Source organism: Mobula birostris, chromosome 3 (genome assembly GCF_030028105.1).
Source record: "Mobula birostris isolate sMobBir1 chromosome 3, sMobBir1.hap1, whole genome shotgun sequence".
Classification (NCBI taxonomy): domain Eukaryota; kingdom Metazoa; phylum Chordata; class Chondrichthyes; order Myliobatiformes; family Myliobatidae; genus Mobula; species Mobula birostris.
In genome coordinates, this window is record NC_092372.1 from 152,075,439 (window position 1) to 152,100,448 (window position 25,010).

The 25,010-nt window shown below is 40.6% G+C and overlaps 1 protein-coding gene and 1 long non-coding RNA gene across 8 annotated transcripts in view; one reads left to right on the plus strand and one right to left on the minus strand.

Moving 5' to 3' along the window:
- Nucleotides 1-25,010, plus strand: part of mtrr (5-methyltetrahydrofolate-homocysteine methyltransferase reductase) — a 109,114-nt gene that overhangs the window by 45,363 nt on the left and 38,741 nt on the right. For all 7 annotated transcript variants that reach the window (XR_011885424.1, XR_011885425.1, XR_011885426.1 and 4 more), the window contains 3 exons: nucleotides 4,017-4,059; nucleotides 6,460-6,655; nucleotides 7,950-8,068. Coding sequence is in view for 3 of the 7 variants with exons in the window: in XM_072253463.1 (XP_072109564.1) it covers nucleotides 4,017-4,059; nucleotides 6,460-6,655; nucleotides 7,950-8,068 (358 nt within the window). In the remaining 4 variants the exon portion in view is untranslated. The remainder of the gene's footprint in view (nucleotides 1-4,016; nucleotides 4,060-6,459; nucleotides 6,656-7,949; nucleotides 8,069-25,010) is intronic.
- LOC140195335 (uncharacterized) lies at nucleotides 7,891-22,722 on the minus strand. Its single transcript, XR_011885427.1, has 3 exons — nucleotides 22,488-22,722; nucleotides 22,328-22,410; nucleotides 7,891-10,883 (listed from the first exon to the last, which is right to left on the minus strand). It is a non-coding gene; the product is annotated as an uncharacterized lncRNA (long non-coding RNA).

Consider the following 25,010-nt stretch of genomic DNA (forward strand, 5'->3'; position numbering starts at 1 on the left):
GGACCAAACTACCACCAATGGTGATTTTTAAGAGGAAAACATTCCCAAAGAAAGAAAAATTCCCGCGGGGTGTTGTTGTTTACATTCAAGAACACGGCTGGATGGACGAAACGGGTTGCTTGAAGTGGGTTAAAGAGGTGTGGCATCGATGTCCCGAAGGTTTCAGGAAGGAGAAGTCGCTACTTGTCTGGGACATGTTCAAAGCGCACTTGTCAGGTGAGACAAAAGCAGCATTGAAAACTGAAAATACGGACATTGCAGCCATCCCCGGTGGTTTGATGTCCGTGCTCCAGCCACTAGATGTGAGTTTAAACAAACCATTCAAAGAATTCACGCGTCGACAGTGGAACAAATGGATGATGTCTGGAAATCAGTCATTCACTCCAGCGGGAAATATGAGGGCCACATCTCTAGCTACAGTTTGCGAGTGGGTAGTGCAATCATGGGAGGAAATGGAGGCTGAGTGCATTGTGAAGGCCTTCAAGAAGTGCAGCATCAGCAAGGCTTTGGAGGGCACTGAAGATCATTTGCTTTGGGAAGAAGACGATGGAGATTTGGCAGCCAGTAAAGCTGCAAATGGCGATGTTGAAGCCGAAATTGATGATCCTTGCGATGATATGGTGACTGCTGAAGAATGGGACATGATTTTCAGAGAGTCAGATAATGAAGAGTGTGAGAGTTTCAAGCTCTGAACGTTTGACGACAACAGTGTGTACAAGTAAATAGAGAAACAGAATGTGTTTTGTAGATCTTTTGTGTAGATTTCATAAGCATTTGTATTTGACTCAAAAACAGCCAATAAATACGACCTGTCTTCCGTGTATTCGTTTTTCCAAAGTTGGCACCCTCTGTATAAGCCGACCCCTAATTTTAGGACCAAAATTTAGCCAGATTTTTGGCTTATACATCGAAATTTACGTTGATGCAGAGACAGAAGTGTTACTTTTAATCCAGCTAAGAAAAAACATACCAACAACGGAAGTTTTTTTTGAGATTGTAGAAACAGATAATCTTGCTCTAAATCCTTTTTCATTGCCACTATAAGTTGAAATGTTGCTTCTTAGCAACTTCCTCAATAATTAGAAACCCTTGAGACCTGGAGGTTCTTTTGATGAATATGTGCTTATCATCAAATCAAATTTTTATTGGGCAGTTCTGATTTATAATGTACACGATCAAGTAAAACAAATCTTCTCTGTATTCAATCATTTCTCACATCTTTGTACCAAAAGTGTTAATATATTCTGTCTCTGCTCTGCCTCGATCCTACCAATTAGTCCTGCCCACGTCTCAGCTTGCCTTTGGTGTTACGAGGTTAGTGTTTATCAGATTAAATTTACAGTATTTCATCAAATATTCCACAGTGGGGTTCAGAGCCATTTCAGGTGTAATGAATGGAGATTTTTGAGGCTGTCCTTTCGCTCTCAGTGTAGTATGCTACAGGGTGCAACTATACCCGAGTGCAAATAACAATTGCTTCTGTTTCTGCACTTAACCCTTTAGTCTAACTATTACTTTTGCTAAATTCTACTACTTGTCCCCTTCTACACCACTGCTTGACTATTTTTGTGAATTATTTGGTTTTTACTTGTGGAAGTTAATTGAAAATTGCCTTTTTAGAAATGCACATTGATAATAGCTTATAATTTGTCCATTGATAATCCGATTATGGCTATAAAGTTCATTAGCACAACATGTTAATCGTGTGCTTTGTGACATTGATTTTGCTGGGAGAAACTTCTCTGAGAGAGATCATACACAGCTTGCAGTTTTATCACATTTTGGCAGAACATTTAAAAAAAAATTCCTTCAGTTATCTGTAGCTCCTGTGTAATTACGGTCTTACGAAATATGATCAGCATATAGGAGGGAGATTGAAAATCTGTCTGAACAATGCCATAACAACCTCTTACTGAATGTCAGCTGATTATTGACTTCAGGAGGAGAGAACCAGAGGCCATGAGATAGTCCCCATCAGAGGATCAGAGTTGGAGAGGGTCAGCAGCTTTAAATTCCTTGGTGCTATCATATCAGAAGATCTGTCCTGGGCTCAGCACGCAAGTACCATCACAAAGGCGGCCCAATATCGCCTCTACTTCCTTAGACGTTTGCAAACATTCAGCATTGCATCTAAAACTTTGACAACCTTCTGTAGATGTGTGATGGAGAGTGTATTCACTGGTTACATCACAGCCTGGCATGGAAACACCAATGCCCTTGAATGGAAAATCCTATAAAAAGCAGTGGATACGGCTGAGCCCATCACAGGTAAAACCCTTCCCACCACTGAGCAGAGTTACATGGAGCTTTATCATAGGAGAGCAGCATCCACCATCAGGGATGTCCACCACCCAGGTCATGCTCTCTTCTCACTGCTTCTATCAGGAAGAAGGTACAGAATCCTCGAGACTCACACCCTCAACCATCAGGCTCTTGAACCAGAAGGATAACTTCACTTGCCCTAACACTGGACTGTTCCCACAGCCTATGGGCTCACTTTCAAGGATTCTTCATCTCGTGTTCTCAATATTTATTGCTGATTGATTATTTTTTTGTTGTATTTGCACCGTTGTCTTTTGTGCATTGGTTGTCCAGCTGTAGGGTGTGATCATTCATTGATTCTATTATGGTTATTGGATTTACTGAGTATACCCTGAAGAAAATGAATTTCAGAGTTGTATATGGTGACATGTAGATTAGATTAGATTCAACTTTATTGTCATTGTGCCGAGTACAGATACAAAGCCAGTGAAATGCAGATAGCATCTGACCAGAAATGCAAAGAATAGTGTTACTTACAAAATAACTGCGAATAAAAGGTGCTATAGCACACAAATATAAAAGTGCTGAGACAGTACAATAGGGGTGCAATACTGCTTAGTGCTGTGATGTGAGGTTTAGCAGGGTCACAGCCTCAGGGAAGAAGCTCTTCTTGTGCCTGCTGGTGCAGGAGCGGAGGCTCCTGTAGCGCCTACCAGATGGGAGGAGAGTTAAAAAGTCCATGGTTTCGGGTGAGATGCATCCTTGATAATGCTTTTCACCCTGCCCAGGCAGCGTTTATGGTAGATGTTCTCAATGGTGGGCAATTGGGTGCCAATAATCCACTGGGCAGTTTTTACCACACGCTGGAGTGCTTTATGGTCCGATATGGGATAATTGCCATACCACACTGAGATGCAGTGATATACTTTGATACACTGAGTGATACACTGAGATACAATTTGATAATAAATTTACTTTGATTTTTGAACTTTATTGCAGGCTTACTAATCAGCCAAGTCTGGTGTGTTGTGAAGAATTTAAGATCTGTTTTTGTTTACTTAATAACCATTTCAAGGAAGCTACTGTACCTTTGGAGAAAATGTTCTTACGACCTCCCCAATCCTTAATTTATCCTTCCTCATTCAATAGCTATCATTTTAATGCCTACAAATTTTTAATTATGTCAGAGCATTCTGCTTGTATGCTTCCAAATGTTTTTACTGATGCCCTCACCACGGCCCCTCAGACTCACAAGCCCCCTACATCTTAATGGGCAGGAATATCACAGGCCTGTAAGCTCAGGAATGAATAACCCAGTTGCTTTTTGAAAGGTGAATGAATTCAAAGTATGCACATTTATTTTAAACTATATAATTATTATAGCCCAAATCAATTGAAGTCTAATTGAGCTAGTGGAGAAGAATGAGTAGGTGTTGCTTTTGGACCAAATCCTATGTTGGAAAGAATGCAGGGTTTCATAATAGCTGCAGTGTGTTGAAGCTAAATCTACCAAGTTAGATTTCATTTAGAAAAGGTGATTATCATACAGCTTCTAATTTTTCTAGATCAACCATGACCTGACTCTTGAAGCTTCATCTGAAATAACGTCTGAAATTTTAGGTTCTGCATAACAAAAAAAGGTTCTTATTATAAATGGAATTAATGAGCCTATAGGTACTTAATAAAAGTTTAACATTTTTGGCATGCTTTTGTTATTGCATTCCCGGACATTTTTAACATCTCTTCTCTTTCAGAACACTTACCAAAGCTGCAAGCTCGATCTTATTCAGCTGCAAGGTAGTATTTTGTTTACTTAAGAAATTAATATTGGTAATAATGTCATCTGTAAAACTGTTGTATTTATAAAATCAGAAATCAGTGACCCACTACTATCATTCCCTTAAATTTGGTATCTTTTGTTAAACAATTGGTCATGGTGTAGAAGCCAGCCAGCATGTTTGGAGACTCTGTAGAGTTGATCTCCATGCCGTTGATGGTATTCCTTCCTTTGACTAGTCTGAACGGCACAAACCCAAGCATCCAGTCCCAAACCTCACCTAAAAGCCACCTGCTCACAGTTATGTACCATTGCTGAACTCCGCACAATAACAGCCCATCTGCTGTAAGTATCCGGGATCACTGTCATCTCCAGGCTCAACTGTTCCAATACATCTGTAGCTAATCTACCTGCATCTGCAGAATTCTATTTTTAAGGCGTACTTTCTCCTCAACATTCAACAGTTTATCATTCCATTGTAACTTTGTGTTTAATTCCTTGATGCAAAATTTTAGCTTCATAATTTAATTTTAATTCCTTCATAAACTCTGCCTTGTGGTGCACCACTATCAAGGTTGAGTTTGTCATATACATAAGCATATACATATACATACACATAAGCACATGTATGCACAGGTGCAATGTAAAACTTACTTGCAGCAGCATCACAGATGTATAGCATCGTGTAAGCCGCATTATATAGAAAATCATAAATTAAAAGTAAGTTTTGTCCAATTTTTAGTGTAAAATATGATTAGAAGAGAAAACAAAGTCCATTTTAGTGTAAAGTGGTCATAATGTTGCTGAAAATCTCCCATCTCCAAATACCATCAATTTCAGTTTACTGTGCATCCCAAAATCCTCTAACTCCAGCAATGGCAGTTGTGCCTCTATCTATATCTTGAATACTAAACCTTTGAAATTTGTTTCTAAAACTTTGCCTCCTCCTGCAATGTCATATAAGCTTTATTTTAAACCACTTTTTGTTGCCTGGATATCATTTCCTTTGGTTTAGTGTTGATTTTCTATTTCTGCTAACATTTTTATGGTAAACCTTGATATTTTTTCTGCACCTCGAGCATTACTTAATTGCCAAGTTGCAGATGTCATCTTTCTTTGAGCATTTTCTAAACTTCAATTGCAAGTCCAATTTAAAAAAAAGCCATATTGTTTCTACTGTTCCTCTTACAGAATGCTTTATATTCCTATTCCATAATTGAATGTGGAATCAAATTAGGATTAATGTCTGGTTTGTAATGGTAACTGCTAGCCAAGAGTTTATTCATTTGGCTACCTTCACCATCTTCGAATGAAAGGGAATAAATTATGGATAAATTGTGCATTTTATTTTGAATATATTAAAAACATTCTTTTTAATTTGACTGTAATGTGCACACCATTCCTGTAATTCTAAAGATATCACAGATAGGATGCAGTCAGGGCAGCACTGTAGCATAGTGCTAACAGTACTTGTGACCTAGGTTCAATTCCTGCTGCTACCTATAAGGAGTTTGTACGTTCTCCCGGTGACTGCGTGGGTTTCCTCCGCGTGCTCCAGTTTCTTCCACTGTCCAAAGATGTACCAGTTGGTAGCTTAATTGGTCATTGTAAGTTGTCCTGTGATTAGGCTAGGGTTAAATCAGGGGGTTGCTGGGTGGCGTGACTTGAAGGGCGGGAAGGGCCTATTCTGTATTTTACCTCAATATTCAATAATGAAACAATAAATAGAAAACATCAATAATAAATATACATTGAACAGTATTTTAAACATGCTAGATGATCGTCACAAAATGGTGGCTGAAATGAGTGACGCTGTCTGAAACAAAATTTTAAGAAGCTGAATTTGAGAAACACTACATGCATAAATGAGGAATGATAATTGATGAGAATATTGTTGAGTCACTGTCATTGATTGGGGGGTAAATTGGCCATCACCTGTAACGTGAGGATGTTAAAGCAGAGAATCCGAATTCCACTCACAAGATAAACTTATAAATGTAGTTGCAATTATCTGAAACTTTATAACTCTTATCCACAATGAGAATCCTTTTAAACCAATTAAAGATTTAGAAACAGCATTCATTGCAAAAAGCATATAACATACAAAAAAAAAAATCCATGCTGTGTAGGATTTTTTTTGGAGCAAACTGTTCCTAATTATGTCTCAGATGTTTGTTGCTGCAGATTATAATAGAACAGTTTCTGTTTGTCCTGAATTGATTCATTTTGGTGAAATACATGAGTAGGTCAGGGACATCTGCTTTTGCCTTTTGTTTCATTAATGTGAAATTTAACTGCATATGATATTTACTTTGGTTTTGTTGAATAAAGGATGAAGTATAAAATAATTAGGAACTATTTTAAGTTGTCAGGTATCCTAAATACTTAACAAGTTTTCATCTTGTTTGGTTTCTCTGTAGCTCATCCAAATATTATCCTGGGAAGCTTCATTTTGTTTTTAACATTGTTGAGTTTCCATCTTCGGCTGTGCAGCCTATCGCCCGGCGAGGAGTTTGCACAGGTTGGCTGGCACAGCAGGTAGCTCCAGGGCTTCAGAGCTATGACAGTGAAGCTGCAATTGCCGATTGTTCATCAGATAGGTTTGCAACAACACAGGTAAGTACTGTGTACTAAATTATTAGAAGCATAGCCAGGTTTCATATAGTCTATATTCAGGCATATTTTAATAGAAATGTATTTGTGAACCAGGATTTAATTTGCGGGCATCAGAAATTTTCAGCGTTCTTCTCCCTACCGCATTACCACCTTCCGCTTGCTCAGAGCAATGAAGCAGCAGAGCAGTACTTTAGACTGGGACAGTTGCATCGGGGCAACACTGCAATCACAACAGTGAGCAAAGTGAATGGAAGTGGGAAATGATGATCTTGGAATTATTTAGGGATAATTCTAATAATTATGCTAACAAACTTTTGATTGTTGGTACTCTGAGAGTCACAACAATATTAATAGCTGCCAGTCTGTATCGTTTGAGCAGTGATCCTTAAATACTGGGGTATTGGATGTTGTTACATGTATGCGATTGGTTAAGTGGTTCTATAGCTACATAAATTACATTGCATTCATCACAGAACAGGAAATTATCAGAAGAAATATAACTTTCAAACAATATACATATGTTGCGTGTTAATTTTTTGTTTAATACTCTGATTAGCTGATGCCTGAGATAGATATTTGAGCCTATTACAGCACCTGATGAAGTCATAACAGTCAAGTGAGTACTTTCAGTAAAGGATAACTTGGAGTACTGTGCTCAATTCTGGTTGCCTCGCTACAGGAAGGATGTGGAAACCATAGAAAGGGTGCAGTGGAGATCTACAAGAATATTGCCTGGATTGGGGAGCATGCCTTATGAGAATAGGTTGAGTGAACTCGGCCTTCTCTCCTTGGAGCAACGGAGGATGAGAGGTGACCTGATAGAGGTGTATAAGATAATGAGAGACATTGATTGTGTGGATAGACAGAGGCTTTTCCCCAGGGCTGAAATGGCTAGCACAAGAGGGCATAGTTTTAAGGTGCTTGGAAGCAGGTACGGAGGAGATGTCGGGTAAGTTTTTTACGCAGAGAATGGTGAGTGCGTGGAATGGGCTGCCGGCGGCAGCGGTGGAGGAGGAAACGATAGGGTCTTTTAAGAGACTCTTTGGATGGCTACATGGAGCTTAGAAAAATAGAGAGCTATGGGTAAAGCCTAGATATTTCTAAGGTAGGGACATGTTCGGCACAGCTTTGTGGGCCGAAGGGCCTGTATTGTGCTGTAGGTTTTGTATGTTTCTATAACAAGGGGGTAAAGATGCTGCTTTTGAAGAAATATCATAGAAATAGATTCAGTTAAAGTATTTTATTGAAACGACTAGGAAGGGCTTGCTAATACCAAGGGAATTTCCTTTTGCAGATTTCCATTTTCAGTCGGCAGAACACATTTTTCCACCTACCCTCTGATACTGCAGTTCCTATCATCATGGTGGGGCCTGGAACTGGCGTTGCTCCCTTCATAGGTTTCTTGCAACACCGGTAGGTGACCTGTCAATAATATAATTTAGAGTAAAAAGCCTTCTTTCAAATAAAGTGGAGTATACTGAATATTGAAGTACAGTGGATTCTGGTTAATTGGGACACATCGAGACAAGTACATTTTGAACCAATTAGCCTAAGTTTCATGGAAATGGGTAAAAAGAGACAAACAGTTTAACTGAGTAACAAATTATGTATTTAAATGAAATATAAAACAAATAAACAAATTAGAGCATTGACAATCCTTTTACGGTACTTTAAAATTGTGTATTAGTTCGTAATAGTTATCAACATAATGTATGCTGCCGTGTTCATCTGATTGATTGTAAATGAACAAAATCAGTACAGGCACCTATTGCAGATAGTGAACTGCCTTCACACAATGCCATCAATGATTGTATCTTCCAAATCTTCATTTTCATTGTAACCTTCAAGATGATTGTCGATACCTTCAAATTCTTCGTAGTTCCTAACTTGTTGAAGTAATGAAATCATTTCCTTTTCACTTGTTGAGCATTTCAGGCATTTCCAAATCTGAATGCTTGAAATCACTGAGCAAAACAGTTCTGAATTGTCTTACTGATTATTCTTGCCACTATGAGTGACAAAATTGCTGCGTTTTGCACACACATACATGCAGCTGACACTATTTATAAACTATTTGCTCAAAGCATGGTGGGTGTCTTATGGCCACACAAGTTCATGCAACTGATGCTAGTCAGAAACTGTTCTGCAACAGTCTCTTGTCCCAATTAAATGGCATAGTGTCCCAAATAAACGAAGAGAATCTTGGCTATTTACTCAATTAGTTTTTGTTCTTTAAGAGCTGTCCCAAATAAGTGGCTACTCTGATTAATCGATGGCCCAATTAACAGGAATGCACTGTATATAGATTGAAACAGATTTGATAGCTCCAAGGTGTGTGTGTGTCTCCTTTTTTTCCAAGAAGTCTCAGCTGTATTTCCATTCTTGGATAAATTTGGTTCAGCAAACAGGAGGTTAATTAGACTGAAGTGGGGGGAATAATTTGGGAAGCAGCTAGTGAAATAGGGTGATTTATTGCTGGAAAAGAAAGTAAGTAGTTGAGAGGAGAGTCATAAAGGGAAAACAGCTACTTGATGGTGGTTATTATTATGCTGAAAACATTTAATAGTTCATGACATTATTCAAAGATCTTGCAAATTTTTCAGCTTCTATGCGAGTCAAATTTCCTTTGGCAAATCATTATTAAATATGCTTCCAGTAAGTTTTCACAGAACTTCCTGTCATACCTTGCTGTTAAAATCATTCAACTACCTTCTGAGGACAATTGGAATAATCTTTGTATTGAAGAGATTTACCGTTGAAACGTTAGATAATGAATGAAGTTTACATTTTTTTAAGAGCTTATTATTCTCAAGTATGTAACTGCATTGGAGTGTAAAAGATATTCTGCTTGATGACTGAACTAAATTGATTGAAATAGTGTGTGGAAATGAGATTTATAAATAGGAATTGTATACTAGTTTTTCCTTCCCTCTCTGGCATTGTCTGTGGTGTCAGTACAATAGAGTCAGAGAGGAAAATAGCATGGAAATTGACCCTTTGGAACAACTTGTCCTTCCCAACCATGAGCAAAGTCGACGTAAATTTCCTATTAAAGTATGTCTGTCACCATATACTACCTTGAGATTAATTTTCTTGCCATCATTTCCAGTAAAATAAATAAAATGGAATTTATGAAAGCTATGCATAAACCAAGAATGACAAACAATCAAAAGACCATAAGATATTGGAACAGAATCAGGCCATTTGGCCCATCGAGTCTGCTCCGCCATTTCATCATGGCTGATCAAATTTTCCCCTCAGCCCCAATCTCCTATCTTCTCCCTTTATTCCTTCATGCCCTGACCGTTCAAGAATCTAACAACCTCTGCCTTAAATATACATAAAGACATGGCCTCCACAGCTGCCTGTGGCAAAGAATTTCACAGATTCACCACCCTCTGGCTAAAGGGGTGCAATGTGCAAAAGACGACAATTCTGCAAATGAAAGCATAAGCAAATATTATTGACGACATGTGATGCAGAGTCCGTGAAAGTTCAGTCAGTAGCTTGTGGAATCAGTGGTGAGTGAAGTTATCCACGCTGGTGCAGGAGTTGATGGTTGTGCAGTAACTGTTGCAGTGGGAAGAGTGCATGGTCTAGAACGTGAAGGTCCTTGATAACGGATGCCCCTTTCTTGTAGCAATGCTCATTGTAAATGTGTTCATTTGTGGGCAGGGTTATGCCTGTGATGAAGTGGGATGTATCGACCACTTTTCTCTTCCCGGGTATTGATGCGATACCAGGCTGCGATGCAACCAGTCAGGATACTCTCCACGGTGCATTTATAGAAGTCTTTTCAAATTTTTAGATCACATGCTGAATCTACGCAAACTTCTAGGAAAGTAGAGGTGCTGCAGTGCCGCCTTTGCGATAACACTTGCGTGCCGGTCCCAGGACAGGTCCCCTGATATGATAACGTCAATGAATTTAAAGTTCCAGACCCTCTCCACCTATGATCCCCTAATGAGGACTGGCTCATCGAACTCTGGCGGCTGCTTCCCGTAGTCAGTAATCAGCTGTTCGGTTTTGCTGACATTGAATGGTGCCTGAAGAGAACAAACAGATTTCCAATCTCCCTCCTTTGTCACCACCTTCGATTGGTCCAGCAACAGTAGTGCCGTCAGCAAACTGGAATCAAACAGATTTCCAATCTCCCTCCTTTGTCACCACCTTCGATTGGTCCAGCAACAGTAGTGCCGTCAGCAAACTGGAATAAGGTCTTGGAGCTCTGCGTAACCACACAATAAAAGGTATAAAATGAGTAGAGCAGGGGCTAGGCACACAGCCTTGTGGGGCTGCTGTGCTGATGCTGATTGTGGGGGAGATGTTGCCCATCTGAACTGACACAGGTCTGCAAGTGAGGAAATCAAAGAAATCAAAATGAGTTGCACAGGGACAAGCTGTTGAAGCTCAGTGATTTGTTGAACTATTAACCTATCTAAACTAATCACTAAGCTGGTTACGTTTGCCGGTGTTTGGGCCATAGCCCTCTAAACCAAAGCCACCTATTCTAGTTTAGTGTTTTTCCAAAAACAGCACAATCATGTAGAACTGCAATGTAACATCCCAATTTCTGTACTCAATGCCCTGACCGATACCAAAGTACAATAGTGGAATTTCTGGGTATATGTTGAAATAATGGAATCCTGATACACTCGAAGAAAAACCCCTCACAGAGGTGAGGGAAGACGTGAGGATAAGAACACGTATTGTATTGTCTTTAGCTGAGCTTCACTGCCATCGATTAACTCCAGTGCACCAAGGCACAGTGAGTTATGGGCTGATCAAGGAGCTGTTGATCACTGCATGCAGTTCCTGGGGAATAAAAAGCTGCATGCAGTGAATATAATGAGGCTGGCAAATTCCACAAGCCTCTCAATTGCTGTATCAGTTCTGAATCCTGCCCAAGGTGTTGCAGCTTCTGTCAGTGAGCAGAGAAGATTTTGAGTCACGCACGCAGGAGATCTAACTTCTGCCCACAAAGGGAGGAACAGATTTAAGGGTCAGTGATCTTGTTAGGTCTGTAAACGATGCAAGGTAAATCTCTGCTGAGATGAGGTGAAGGGCCAGGACAATATTCCGTGTGGCGCGCATCAAAGTTGCTGGTGAACGCAGCAGGCCAGGCAGCATCTCTAGGAAGAGGTACAGTCGACGTTTCAGGCTGAGACCCTTCGTCAGGACTAACTGAAGGAAGAGTGAGTAAGGGATTTGAAAATGGGAGGTGGAGGGGGAGATCCAAAATGATAGGAGAAGACAGGAGGGGGAGGGATGGAGCCAAGAGCTGGACAGGTGATGGGCAAAAGGGGATACGAGAGGATCATGGGACAGGAGGCCCAGGGAGAAGGAAAAGGGGGAGGTTGGGAAAAAAACCCAGAGGATGGGCAAGGGATATAGTCAGAGGGACAGAGGGAGAAAACAGGGGGGGAGAGAGAGAGGGAAAGAATGTGTGTATATAAATAAAAGATGGGGTATGAGGGGGAGGTGGGGCATTAGCGGAAGTTAGAGAAGTCGATGTTCATGCCATCAGGACTCTCACAGCTATCTGGACTATTCCTCTTCTCACCCTGTCTCTTGCAAAAATGCCATCCCCTTCTCGTAATTCCTCCGTCTCCACCGCATCTGCTCTCAGGATGAGGCTTTTCATTCCAGGACAAGGGAGCTGTCCTCCTTTTTCAAAGAAAGGGGCTTCCCTTCCTCCACCATCAACTCTGCTATCAAACGCATCTCCCCCATTTCACGCACATCTGCTCTCACTCCATCCTCCCACCACCCAACTAGGAATAGGGTTCCCCTGGTCCTCACCTACCACCCCACCAGCCTCCAGGTCCAACATATTATTCTCCGTAACTTCCTCCACCTCCAACGGGATCCCACCACTAAGCACATCTTTCTCTCCCCCCCCGCCCCGCTTTCCGCAGGGATCGCTCCCTACGCGACTCCCTTGTCCATTCGTCCCCCCCATCCCTCCCCACTGATCTCCCTCCTGGCACTTATCCTTGTAAGCGGAACAAGTGCTACAAATGCCCTTACACTTCCTCCCTCAACGTCATTCAGAGCCCCAGACAGTCCTTCCAAGTGAGGCAACGCTTCACCTGTCAGTTGGCTGGTGTGTTATACTTCGGCTGGTGTGTTATACTGCGTCCGGTGCGGCCTCCTATATATTAGTGAGACCGTTTCGCTGAACACCTATGCTCTGTCCACCAGAGAAAGCAGGATCTCCCAGTGGCCACACATTTTAATTCCACGTCCCATTCACATTCTGATATGTCTATCCATGGCCTCCTCTACTGTCAAGATGAGGCCACACTCAGGTTGGAGGAACAACACCTTATATTCCGTCTGGGTAGCCTCCAATCTGATGGCATGAACATTGACTTCTCTAACTTCTGTTAAAGCCCCTCCTCCCCTTCTTACCCCCTCCCTTATTTATTTATTATTTTTTCCTTTTTTTTCTCTCTTTTCTCTCTCTCTCCCTCTCAAAATAACTCCTTGCCTGCTCTCCATCTTACTCTGGTGCTCCCCTCCCCTTTCTTTCTCCCTAGGCCTCCTGTCCCATGATCCTCTCCCTTCTCCAGCCTTGTATCCCTTTTGCCAATCAACTGTCCAGCTCTTGGCTCCATCCCTCCCCCTCCTGTCTTCTCCTATCATTTCAGATCTCCCCCTCCCCCTCCCACTTTCAAATCTCTTACTATCTCTTCTTTCAGTTAGTCCTGATGAAGAATCTTGGCCCAAAACGTCAACTGTGCTTCTTCCTATGGATGCTGCCAGCCTGCTGCGTTCCACCAGCATTTTGTGTGTGTTGTTTGAAACATGACCTAAGCCGTGCAAAATGCTTTTGTATGTAATTTTCACATAGAAGAATGCATGCACTTGCATGAAATTTCCAGAATACTAAATCATATTAATCTGCATGTACAAAGTAAAATCATTTTTCAGTCATTATGTCTAGTCAGAGATGCATTTTTAAAAAAAAATGTCTTGGTGTGTCTGTTGTGTCTGAATTTGGTTCCTGGTTTGGTGTTCGATGACCCCGTTCCAATCACTGAATTAGTGGCAGTACTGACATCATTTTAATAGTTTCATAAGACATTTGAGAGTCAGCCAAATTGCAATTGGTTTGGAATCATCAGATAAACTAGAACAAGAACTTTAGATTTTCTAAGGGGAACTAATGAAGCAAATGGATTTTTGCAAGTATTTCCACCATAATTAGTACTTGAATTTTCCTCCCTGGATTTATTTAAATAATTACTCACCTGTAGTGGTTCAGTTTGAATTTTAGTCCAAGTTTCCAGTTTATTAATGTAACAGTGCTAATGTGTATATAACATTGAATAAATATTGAAACATCTTGTATTTTGTAAAAGTGGAACATGTTTGTTTGTCACACAAGATCCTGGAGGAACTCAGCAGCATCTATGGAAAAGACCCGATGAAGGGTCTCGGCCCAAAACGTTGACTATTTACTCCTCTCTCTATAGATGCTGCCTGGCCTGCTGAGTTCCTTCAGCATTTTGTGTGTGTTGCTCAAATTTCCAGCATCTGCAGATCTTCTCGTGTTTGTGAAATGGTCGTTCTTATTTGAAATGATGTAAAGACGGGTGGAGTAGGGAAATGCACCAGTTTTGATCAGTTACCCTAAATGTCATCTCTTATAAGGAAGACATGATAATTCCATAATCAATAATAAAGAAATACAATCCTTTTGCCTGGCATTCTGGTGACCTAATAATAATGTCCAGAATCTACCAATATTCATTCCATTCTACTATGTTGCAGTATTGTTTCTGGAAGTGGGATGCTTTTGAAACCAACTTAATGAGTTGGGAGTTTCAAAGCCATTTTCAAAAAGGGACCTGCTCTATTCTACAGCTAGTAGATTTGTATCTGAAGGAGTGCATTCAAGCAGAGAATTCATTCAGTGGGTAGGCACTGAATGATACCACAGAGGTCATGGTGAATACTTATGGGCTATAAGCAACGTTTGAGAAAGTGAAGAAATGTTCAAAGGGTCAGACCTGATGAAAGTGAACCATGGGTAAGTGAACTATGCCTTTGTGATCTGAGAGCCAGTATTAAACCGTCGCAGCTACCAAAATGTAGCAGTGTGTCTGAGGCTTGACACACCTACGTGTCAGGCAATGTTGGGCTGTATCCTGGTCCTGGATTAGCAGAGATGTACATGCTGTGCTGTGTTGTCACCTGCAGACTGTAACTGTACATCTTTGCACGGCAGTACTGCCTTATCTGGATAACGTTATGCTACTGCAAAAGCCAGCCATTTGTGGAAGGGCACTAGAGTCAAAGCAGGAGCTGTGAATTGGGCTTGGGTGCTGGGATACTCTACTATCTGTCTTTACAATTGCCTCAGAATTCATTTTGAGAAAGACTACCACTTATTCTTTGAAATCTCCACCAACCATAGTATATGGCTGATTGGAGGGCTGTAAAAGGCAATGCAAAGTATTTTTAATTTTTGAATCTTCATTGAGAACTCACTCTTCTTTTTAATTTGATTACATGCACTTTTCATGTACCACCACTAGAGGTCTCCTTAGGGCTGCAGATGAGGTTGTGATTAAAGGCAACAGCAGCATTAATATGCAGAAACATTCTAAAGCAGAGGCTCCTAATCTGGGCTCCACAGACACCTCAGTTAATTAAAAAATGTTGGGAACCCCTGTTCTAAAGAACATAATGGGTGCCATGCTAGAGAAAGAAATGTTACAAGAGCTGAAGAGCCCCTTGGAGAAGGGGTTAGATGGAGAAGTAGGGGGTCATAGGAGAAGGATTCTTGGTATGAATGCAGAAAAGGCTATCCTGGGTAACATTTTGACAGGGGAGAAATTGTAGTGCTGGAGCAGGGAAGGGTGAGTTACAAAGAATTTGTACGTGATTTTATTACTTACTTCCCTGAGGTTCAGCATAGATCACTTAGGGGAAGAGTGATGGTTAAGCTGATTTTTAATAACTTCTGTACAGCATTACAGAGAGCATTTGTACCATTGAATCTATGCTGGCTGTCAAAGCAACCCCATCAATCCTATTCCCCGAAGTCCTGATTCAGGGTCTCAACCCAAGATGTTGACGTGCACCTATTGCTGCCAGAGATGCTGATGATAGCTTGGTTATTCTAACATTCAGTTTTTGTCCTAAATCCTATTCCCCCCCCCCCCCCCCAACTTAATTCTATACAAACTATTCTCGGTCGTGCCTATTAAAAATCCCCTGACTCTGCCACACTAGGTGGTAGTTTACAGTTGCCAATTAACCTACCTACCATTGTCCATGAAATGTTGGATGAAACCAAGCACCCAAGGGAAAACCAGATTCTGCAAACTCCACTTCCCTACAATTGAACAGTGGAGTTTTTATTTTATTTATTGAGATACGAAGTGGAATAGGTCCTTTCAGCACTTGGAGGCACACTGCCCAGCAATTCCCCCAATTTAATCACAGTCCAACCACAGGACAATTAGCAATGACCAAGTAACCTACTGACCAGTATGTCCTTGGACTGTGGGAAGAAACCTGTAGTCGCTGAGAGAGCGTGCAAACTCTTTACAGGCTGTGGTGGGTCGCTGGTACTGGAAAGCGTTATGCTAACAACTGCACTTACTCTGGCTTATGGAAGCACGAAAGAGGAATTTTCGGCAGATAATTGAGATGGTGGTAGCTGTAATAGGGGAGGTTGATGGGATCAGAAACTCTGCTTTGGAAAAGATGGTGAGAGGTTGCATGTGTGCCTTAGTCTTCCAAAGGAATGTTAACTGAAACTGATGAAAACATGAGGGAGATGATGAGTTATAGTTGTCTTGTGGGATGTGATAACTGGAAAACTAAGAACTGCCACCATCTCCTTTCAAGTGCTGAAATAAATTTGTGAGAGGAAGTTGACATCCTGCTTCACCAGCAATGATATTTGGTTGTGAAAACTCCTCAGAGGCATGCAGCTGAGAAGGAGGCTTTTTGACCCACTACGTCCTTGGCAACCATCAAGTCCCTATCAGCACCTGCTCTGCAGATTCCTATGCATTGGTGATTTCAGTCCTCATCTCGGTGGTGCTTAAATCGTGGCAACCATCAACATCGTTCACTCAGGCAGTGTTCCAGATTCCAGCTACCACCTGGATGGAAAAAGTTCCTTCTCCCATTTCCCCTCAACCCAACCCGATGTCCTCTAGTTTTAGATACTTCTGCTAATTATCTGCTTATGCCACTGCCTTACTGAAGTAGTCTGTGGAGGATTTTCAATTAATTCCAGTTTTGGGGGGTGGTGGGGGGGGGGAGTGTTGTCGGTATTAGTGAATGTGAAATTGTGAGGCTTTTCATTTCAAAGTACCCAGTAACCAGTGCTAAAGTTGAGTAATATAATACTGAAATCTGATGCAATGGTCAAGCAGAGTGAAAACACTTCCCAGTTTCTTCATTATTATTAACTTATAAATTTGAGATTTAGGATGCACTTGTAATAAATTTAGATTGTCAGTATGACAGTGGGTGCCTCTGTTGGACGCCTCTGCACTCGAGTGATTGCTCTCTCGCTCTTGTCTGTTGGCTCTGAGTTAGGGGAACTTGATTTAGCGACGCTGCAGATTGAAACATCGAGCTGTTGGTCTCCTCTCTTGTGGTGGCAGGAGCGATATATTCTCTGTCTCATTGAGAGAAAGGGCTGTTCAGATGAAGTGTTGGGATGGACAGTTGTTTTTGGTCTCTAGATTATGGTCTCTGGGGGTTTTGCTATTGCTTGCATGGTAGGTAGTAGGGTTTTGATGCTTATGCTGAAACAAGGTGGGGGGAGGGTTAATGCTTGTGCTTGTGAGGGGGGCTTTGGGTTTTTTTTTCCTGTCTGTTTCCTGGCTGTCTGTGAAAAGTAAGAATTTCCGGTTGTATACTGTATATATTCTCTGATATTAAATTGAACCATTGAGATGAAATGTTTCTAAACAAAATTAGAGCCCATGGTATTACAGGAAAGACACTAGCGTGGATAGAAGATTGGCTGACGTGCAGGAGGCAAAGAGTGTGGATAAAGGAGGGTCTATTCTGGTTGGATGCCAGTGACTAGTGTTCCACAGGGACGTTGGGACTACTGCTTTTCACTTAATATGACAATGATTTGGATGATGGTATTGGTGACTTTGTGGCCAGGTTTGTGAATGATACAAAGATAAAAGGGGAGGGTTAGATGGTGTTGAGGAAGCAGGGACTCTGCAGAAGGTCTGGAACAGATTAAGAGAATGGCAAAGAAGTGGCAGATGGAAGATCGTGTATGGAAGTATATGGTCATGCACTTTGATAGAAGGAATAAAGGCATAGACTACATTCTAAATGGGGAGAAAACTCAGGAATCAGAGGTGCAAAGGGACCTGGGAGTTTTTGTGCAGAGTTCTCTAAAAGTTAACTTGCAGGTTGAGGAGATGGTAAGGAAGACGAATGTAATGATAGCATTCATTTCAAGATGACTAGTATATACTATAAAAGCAATGTTTTGGCTTCATAGGGCATTGGTCAGACTGCACTTGGAGTATTGTGAACAGTTTTGGGCCCCTTATTTAAGAAAGGATGTGCTGACGTTGGGAGTTCAGAGGAGCATTTGATAGCTTTGGGCTATACTCACTGGAGTTTAGAAGAATGGGGAGGGGATACGGGGATCTCATTGAAACCTAACAAATACTGAAAGGCCTAGATGGAGTGGATGTGGAGAAGATGTTCCCTATAGTGGGGGAATCTAGGACCAGAGGACCCTGTCTCAGAATAAGAAGGATGTCCACTTAGAACAGAGATGAGGAGGAATTTCTTCAGGCGGGGAGTGGTGAATCTGTGGAATTAATTGCCACAGATGGCTGTGGAGGCCAAGGCAAGGGACATATTTAAAGTAGAGATTGATAGGTTCTTAATTTAAGGTGTTTAAGGTTATGGGGAGAAACAGAGAATGGGGCTGCGAGGAATGATAGGTCAGCCGCAATGGAATTGCAGTACTGACTCAATGGGCCGAATGGCCTAATTCTGCTCATATGTCTTATAGTCTTAAGGTGCTTGGTACTAAATGCACAGTTGTAGGAATATTGGAGACATGTTGATGGGAAGAGTTTGAAATGAGGCAGAAAGAGAGTCTGCGGGATGGAGTGAATGATAGAGGAGTTGTCTGTCTGGGCAGTGAAAGGACAACCCAACCTGATGCGCTTAATTTTTTATGAGTGATTTAAATAGAGCCATCAAACTGCTTCTAGGTGTTCTGGGAATAATACAGTAACAGCCAAAGATGCTGTTATATGATTGCATTTAAAACCATGAGTCATGATAAAACAGTCTTTCATTTTAGTTGAACGCCTCTCATACAAACTAGTTTTGTTTGATACAACAAGTTCTGCATCTAGTTCAAAAAAAAATACGACTTTTGTCCAAATTGCTTATGATTTCCTGTATTTACACCACTGCAGAAACTGGTCACGATATGCCTTGAACCACAATAAGAACATAATAATATGGTATGTGGTTACCAATGGCCTCAATTAAAATTGTTTACTTTCCCAGCACGAATGATTGTTTTCAATTTTATTTTTGAAATACTTTGAGGGATTTTTTTGATACTCCTTCTACTCATGAAAAGTGGGGGTGAGGGGGAATAAGGAAGCTAAAGATTGAAATACATATTGGAAGTTTTATTTCTCCAGTTCTTTATGTCTTTATATCATTGTTCATTATTCTATTGAAACAAAATTTTGTATTTGGATTTCATTGTTAATATTTTGTTTCAATAGAATAATGAACAATGGTTCAAAGCCCAGCTATCTTGATATTCTATCTGAAGAGAACAAATGGATTATAGGGACAATCGTGCTTAATGTTGAAAGCACTCATATCAAATGGGATGCCAATGTCTAAATATTGAAGATCTGAAGTTTTCATGAAGTAATTCTTGGGAGTGGCATGCATGTTCTGTATTTAATCCAAACATCATTGTAATTTCTATATATTAACAATATGCTTTATGCAAATGTGTACTTTATACTTTATTATCGCCAAACAATTGGTACTAGAACGTACAATCATCACAGCGATATTTGATTCTGCGCTTCACACTCCCTGGATTACAAATGTTAAGTATTAAGGATATTAAAAATAGTTAGAATTAGTAAATATTAAAAATTTACGTTATAAATCATAAATAGAAAATAGAAAAGTGGGAAGTAAGGTAGCGCAAAAAAAAAATCGAGAGGCAGGTCTGGATATTTGGAGGGTACAGCCCAGATCTGGGTCAGGATCCGTTCAGTAGTCTTATCACAGTAGGAAAGAAGCTGTTCCCAAATCTGGCCATACGAGTCTTCAAGCTCTTGAGCCTTCTCCCGGAGGGAAGAGGGACGAAAAGTCTGTTGGCTGTTTACATTCAAACATGAAAACTATCTCGTAAAGCCTGATCCTGGAAAACTTTCCATGACAAAGGAATACTAGTGGAGGTGCTTGAGTCTCATGCTGATTCTGTGCGAGTTTCCCAACAACGTAAGCATACTCAGTGATCTTGCATTCACTAACTCACAGTAATAGGTTTAACTGTGGATGTGCGATGAGCTGTAGATTCCTGGAGAAGGGTGTAGTTTGAGGTCAGGTTGGGGAAGAAAGGACCTGATGGTTGTGGAATAGAACAGCATCAGGGATCAGGGAGATGGGTGTAAAATTAAATGGTAGGAGTATGTTTCAGACAAGTAACTGGGCGTGATAGAACATTTGGACCAGGAGATTGCATATGGACCATGCAAATAGGTCTGAATCAGATGTTGGATTATCTAATGAAGACACTAAAGGTAGCAGCAGCAGCAGGGGGTATGCCGAGACTGGCTTCTAAGAGGCTTGAAGGACTGTAAGCTGAAAGAAGGCATTCACAGTAGTGGAGCAAGTAAGCTCAATCTCCTTCAATTAATACCAAAGTAGGCCTAAAGTGTTGCACAGGAACAATTCTCTGATGAAACTTGGCTATTTGGCAAACAAAATTGGTTTCTACATTCTATCGTTTCTGGCCCAATTTATTTCCATTAAGTGGAGTGAATTCAATCCTTGAATTTCCCAAAAATCTGTTATTTTTTTTCCCAGAATGAGCACCTTGCTTTATGGATTCCCAATATTCTGAAGGCCTGGGTTTGAGAATTCATGATGAAATTGGAGCCACTAAGAACTCTGAAGATAGGAGGGTTCGTTATCAGACTGTTATCAGAATTGTAGCAGCCATAAATCATCAATGTCAGGAAGTGGCCTGGCCACATCTGAGTCTGATAGTTCAGCCATGTCAGTCCTGAAGCAACAGCAGTGTGCCTGTCTTTGGAGAACACTCGACACTAGTTGATATTAAAAGTGAGATTTTCCAAAAGAAGTAGCTGTTGTTCAGGGGAGAAATAAACTCTGTACAGTTTTGTATAGCGTCTTGGTGCCACAGACACTAGTCTGGTTTCTCTGTCCTGCTTCTAATAATAGGCCCCTGTCTAACACTTCCTGCAACGTGTTTTTGACAACGGGTTTTAACCAGCCTTTGAGAATTTGAGATTTGCCAGTATAGGAAACAACTGGTTTGGTTCAGGATGCTCTGAATTTAGACATCACAAAGCCTTGCGTTTCATTGCACTCCATAGTTGATCAGTAATTTTGTCTCAGTTTTTGGAATTTCATTGGAGGGCATTATATTTGTGGAGGTATGTGTTACATTTTTTTTGGAAGGTAATGCTGAGAGAAACCTGTTCAACATTAGATTTTAAAATTTAACTTGAACTTTAGCATGAATGAAGCTAATTACCTGCTGAAAGCTGCATTTTATTTCACATCAGGAGATAGTATGCTATTGAAAATCATAAAAAAACGGCACATGCTAGAAATCTGAGATCAAAACAGAAAATACTAGAAATATTCGATGGATCAAACAGCCTCTGTGGAAAGAGAAACAGTTAACATTTCAAAGATTGTTTATCAGAATGTGTGCATTAAACAAATTCCTTGCGTTAGTTAACTTGGTGACCTGCGACAAAATTACTCAATTAGCACATGGCCACCGCAAGGCATCATTCAAAAAACATTAAACAGAAATCAGTTAGTTTTACATCAAAACTTGTTTTCCCTTTCATTTGGTATTCTGGAGTTGTACATAACAAATAATTAATTCATTTTTGTCAATGGAAACACAAAGGACTGCAGTTGCTATTACCTGGAGCAAGACAAATTGTGGCCGGAACTCACTGGCACTAGGAATAGTTGGTGTTTCAGGTCAGAACCCTGTATCTGTTCTTTTAATGTTGTGCCCTGCTGACTGGTACTTATCAAAGGATAACTTTTCACATTCATTGTAATTTTTTAATGAAATCATTTTTTAGCCATATTTACTTGTTTGTGTGCACTGATATCTTTTCTCCTGGGGTAGTATTTATGCACAAATACATTAGTAGGACCTCAATAAGATGCTGTTAGGTTCTTCATTTAAAATTAAAATATCAGAAATTGCAGTACAGGACATTTTTGTGCAAGATATTTTTAGCTAACTGATTTTATCCAGCCTTTGAATTCTGCCAATAAATGAAATGACTGGTTGAGGCATGTTTAGTTATTGGAGCACACAGTTTTTTTTTCTGCACTGAAATAGTCTGCATGTTCTGAGATGTTTCTCAGCCTGTGGTCTAGCCTGTCACTTACCAGCAAGGTTTCCCCAATTCAGTCCTTCAGCTGTGGCTCAGGTGGTTGTCTTCTCATCTGAGTTAGAAGGTTGAATTTAAGTCCTGATAGAACAAAACACCAAGTAAGGCATTAAAAGAGGTGGTTTTCTGCCCTTGTGGATATAAAAGATCCCACGTACCATTTTAATGAAGGACATAAGGTATCTCTTTAATCCACGATCAAAATTACAAAAATAACACCAGCTCATTTGGGTTGCTTCTTTTGGAAACTTGCTTCTATATTTTCTGAAATACAAACAATTCTGTGTCAAAAGATATTTTCATTCATTATAAAACACCACAGGATATTCCAAGGCCTTAAGAGCTGTCCAAGCCCAAGACTTTAATTCAATCTACCCTACAGCTGAGTTCCAGCAAGTTTTGCCTGGAAATACTTTCCTCTTTCTCTTCTATCGGGTTTGATTTATTTCAGGAACTAGGGAGAGTTAATTGGAAACAGCTGTTTTTTGGCAAGTCTGCATATATGACATGTGGAAGATATTTAAAGACCAAGTGTACAGAGTAGAAGATCGGTATGTTCCTGTAAGAAAGAAGGACAATGATGGCAAGTTAAGGAAACCTTGACTGTTGAGAAATATGGTGAATTTAATCAAGAAGAAAAAGGAAATGTATGTGAGGTTTCAGAACCTAAAATCAAACGGAGCTCCTGGGGATTATAAAGATGGTTAAAAAAAAACTCAAAGGGAATTAGGAAAGCCAGGAGGGAGCATCAACGCTACAATATTGTACTGTACTGTGGAAGAGTGGTAACGGATACAGGGGATACATATCAGTTGCAGATATAGAAAGAGAAATGGCAGATAGAGTTTAACCTGGCCCAGTGTGAAGTGTGGTGCTTTGGAGAGCAAATGTAAAGAGACATTGCACTGTTAGTGGCAGTACGCTTAAGTGTTGATGTACAGAGGGATCTTGGGATGCAAGTCCATGGGTCACTGAAAGTGGCTACACAGGTTGATAAGATGGTAAAGAAAGCATGTGGTATGCTTGTCGTTATTAGTCAAGAAAGTGAGTTCAAAAGTTGAGATGATATTTCTCTGCTTTATAAAGTTCGAGGTAGGCCATATCTGGAATTTTGCCATGTTATAGGAAGACTGCTAAGGCTATGGAAAGGGTACAGAGGAGTTTCACCAGGATGCTGCCTGGATTTGAGGATGTGTTACAAGGAAAGATTGAGCAAACTTGGGTTGTTTTCTCTGGAGTGACAGAGGCTGATTGGGGTTTCAAAGGTTGAGAGACATGGATGGAATAGATGGTCAGAATCTCTTTCCCGTGGTTGAAATATCTAAATACCAGAGGACATGTGTTTAATGTGAGAGTGGTAAGTTCAAAGGAGATGCATGGGGCGGGTTTTTTTACATAGCGTGATGGGTGCCTGGAATACGCTGCCAGGGTTGGTGGAGCAGGCAAATGTGATCAGAGGCATTCACAAAGCTCATAGATAGGCACATGAATGATCAGGGAATGGAAGGATGTCATTGTGTAGGCAGAAGGGTTTAGTTTAGTTGGACATTTAATCACTAATTTGTTTGGCTCAACTTTGTGGGCCAAAGGGCCTGTTGCTCTACTGTACTGTTCAGTGTGCTACATAGCAAAATCCTCATTGTTGCTGTTTCCAAATGCTCTTGATGCTCACTGATGATTCAGTACAGAGACACTAGAAGGACACTCGAGTTAGTTTCAACTTCTAATTTTTACAAATATTTTTGAACTTTTTAAAAAGGTCTCTGATCATATTTATTTAATAGGTGTTCAATGCTCTTTATCAACTACAAGGTACCACACGTCCTTCAGGATAGTCTTAAATCCACCATCAGAGACGAAGGGCCCTGCTCCGTTACATGAACATTTTGTAGCAGAAGGAGCTGGAAATGAACTGGTTCGAGCATGACCTGGCATATAATTGTGTACATTTTCTCTCTACAATCTGAATAAGACATGGGAACAGAACTAGGCCAATTGGCCCATCGAGTCTGTTCTGCCATTTCACCATGGCTGATTTCTTATCCCTCTTAATCCATTCTCCTCCATTCTCTCCATAACCTTACTAATCACGAACCTATCAACCTTGCTTTAAATATGCCTAGTGACTTGGTCTCCATAGCAATCTGTGGCAATATGCTCCATAGATTCATCACCCTTTATCTAAAAAAAAACACATTCTTATTTATGTTCTAATCGGATGTCCTTCTATTCTGAGGCTGTGTCCTCTGGTCTTGGACTTCCCCACTATAGGAAACATCCTCTTCACATCCACTCTATCCTGCCCTTTTAATATTTAGTAGCTTTCAATGAGATTTCCCTCGTATTCTTCGAAACTCCAGCAAGTAGAGGCCCAGAGCCATTAAAATATTTATCATGCACTAACCCTTTCTTTCCTGGAAACATCCTCGCATGAACCTCCTCTGGACCCACTCTGAAACCAACACATCCTTTCTTGGATAAGGGGCACAAAATTGCTCACAATACACAACCTGAGGAATAATATTTACTTCCTGAGCTCGATGGTGAAGAAGAAAGCCCTTAACTCCGAATGGAGTCATTGGGACGCCATGCAGGCTTTCTTATTTTTACGAGGCTGAGTTGCTAGCTCGACGCTCAACCCAGCACGGATAGAAAGCGTGCAAGGGAGCCGGCTGGATTCG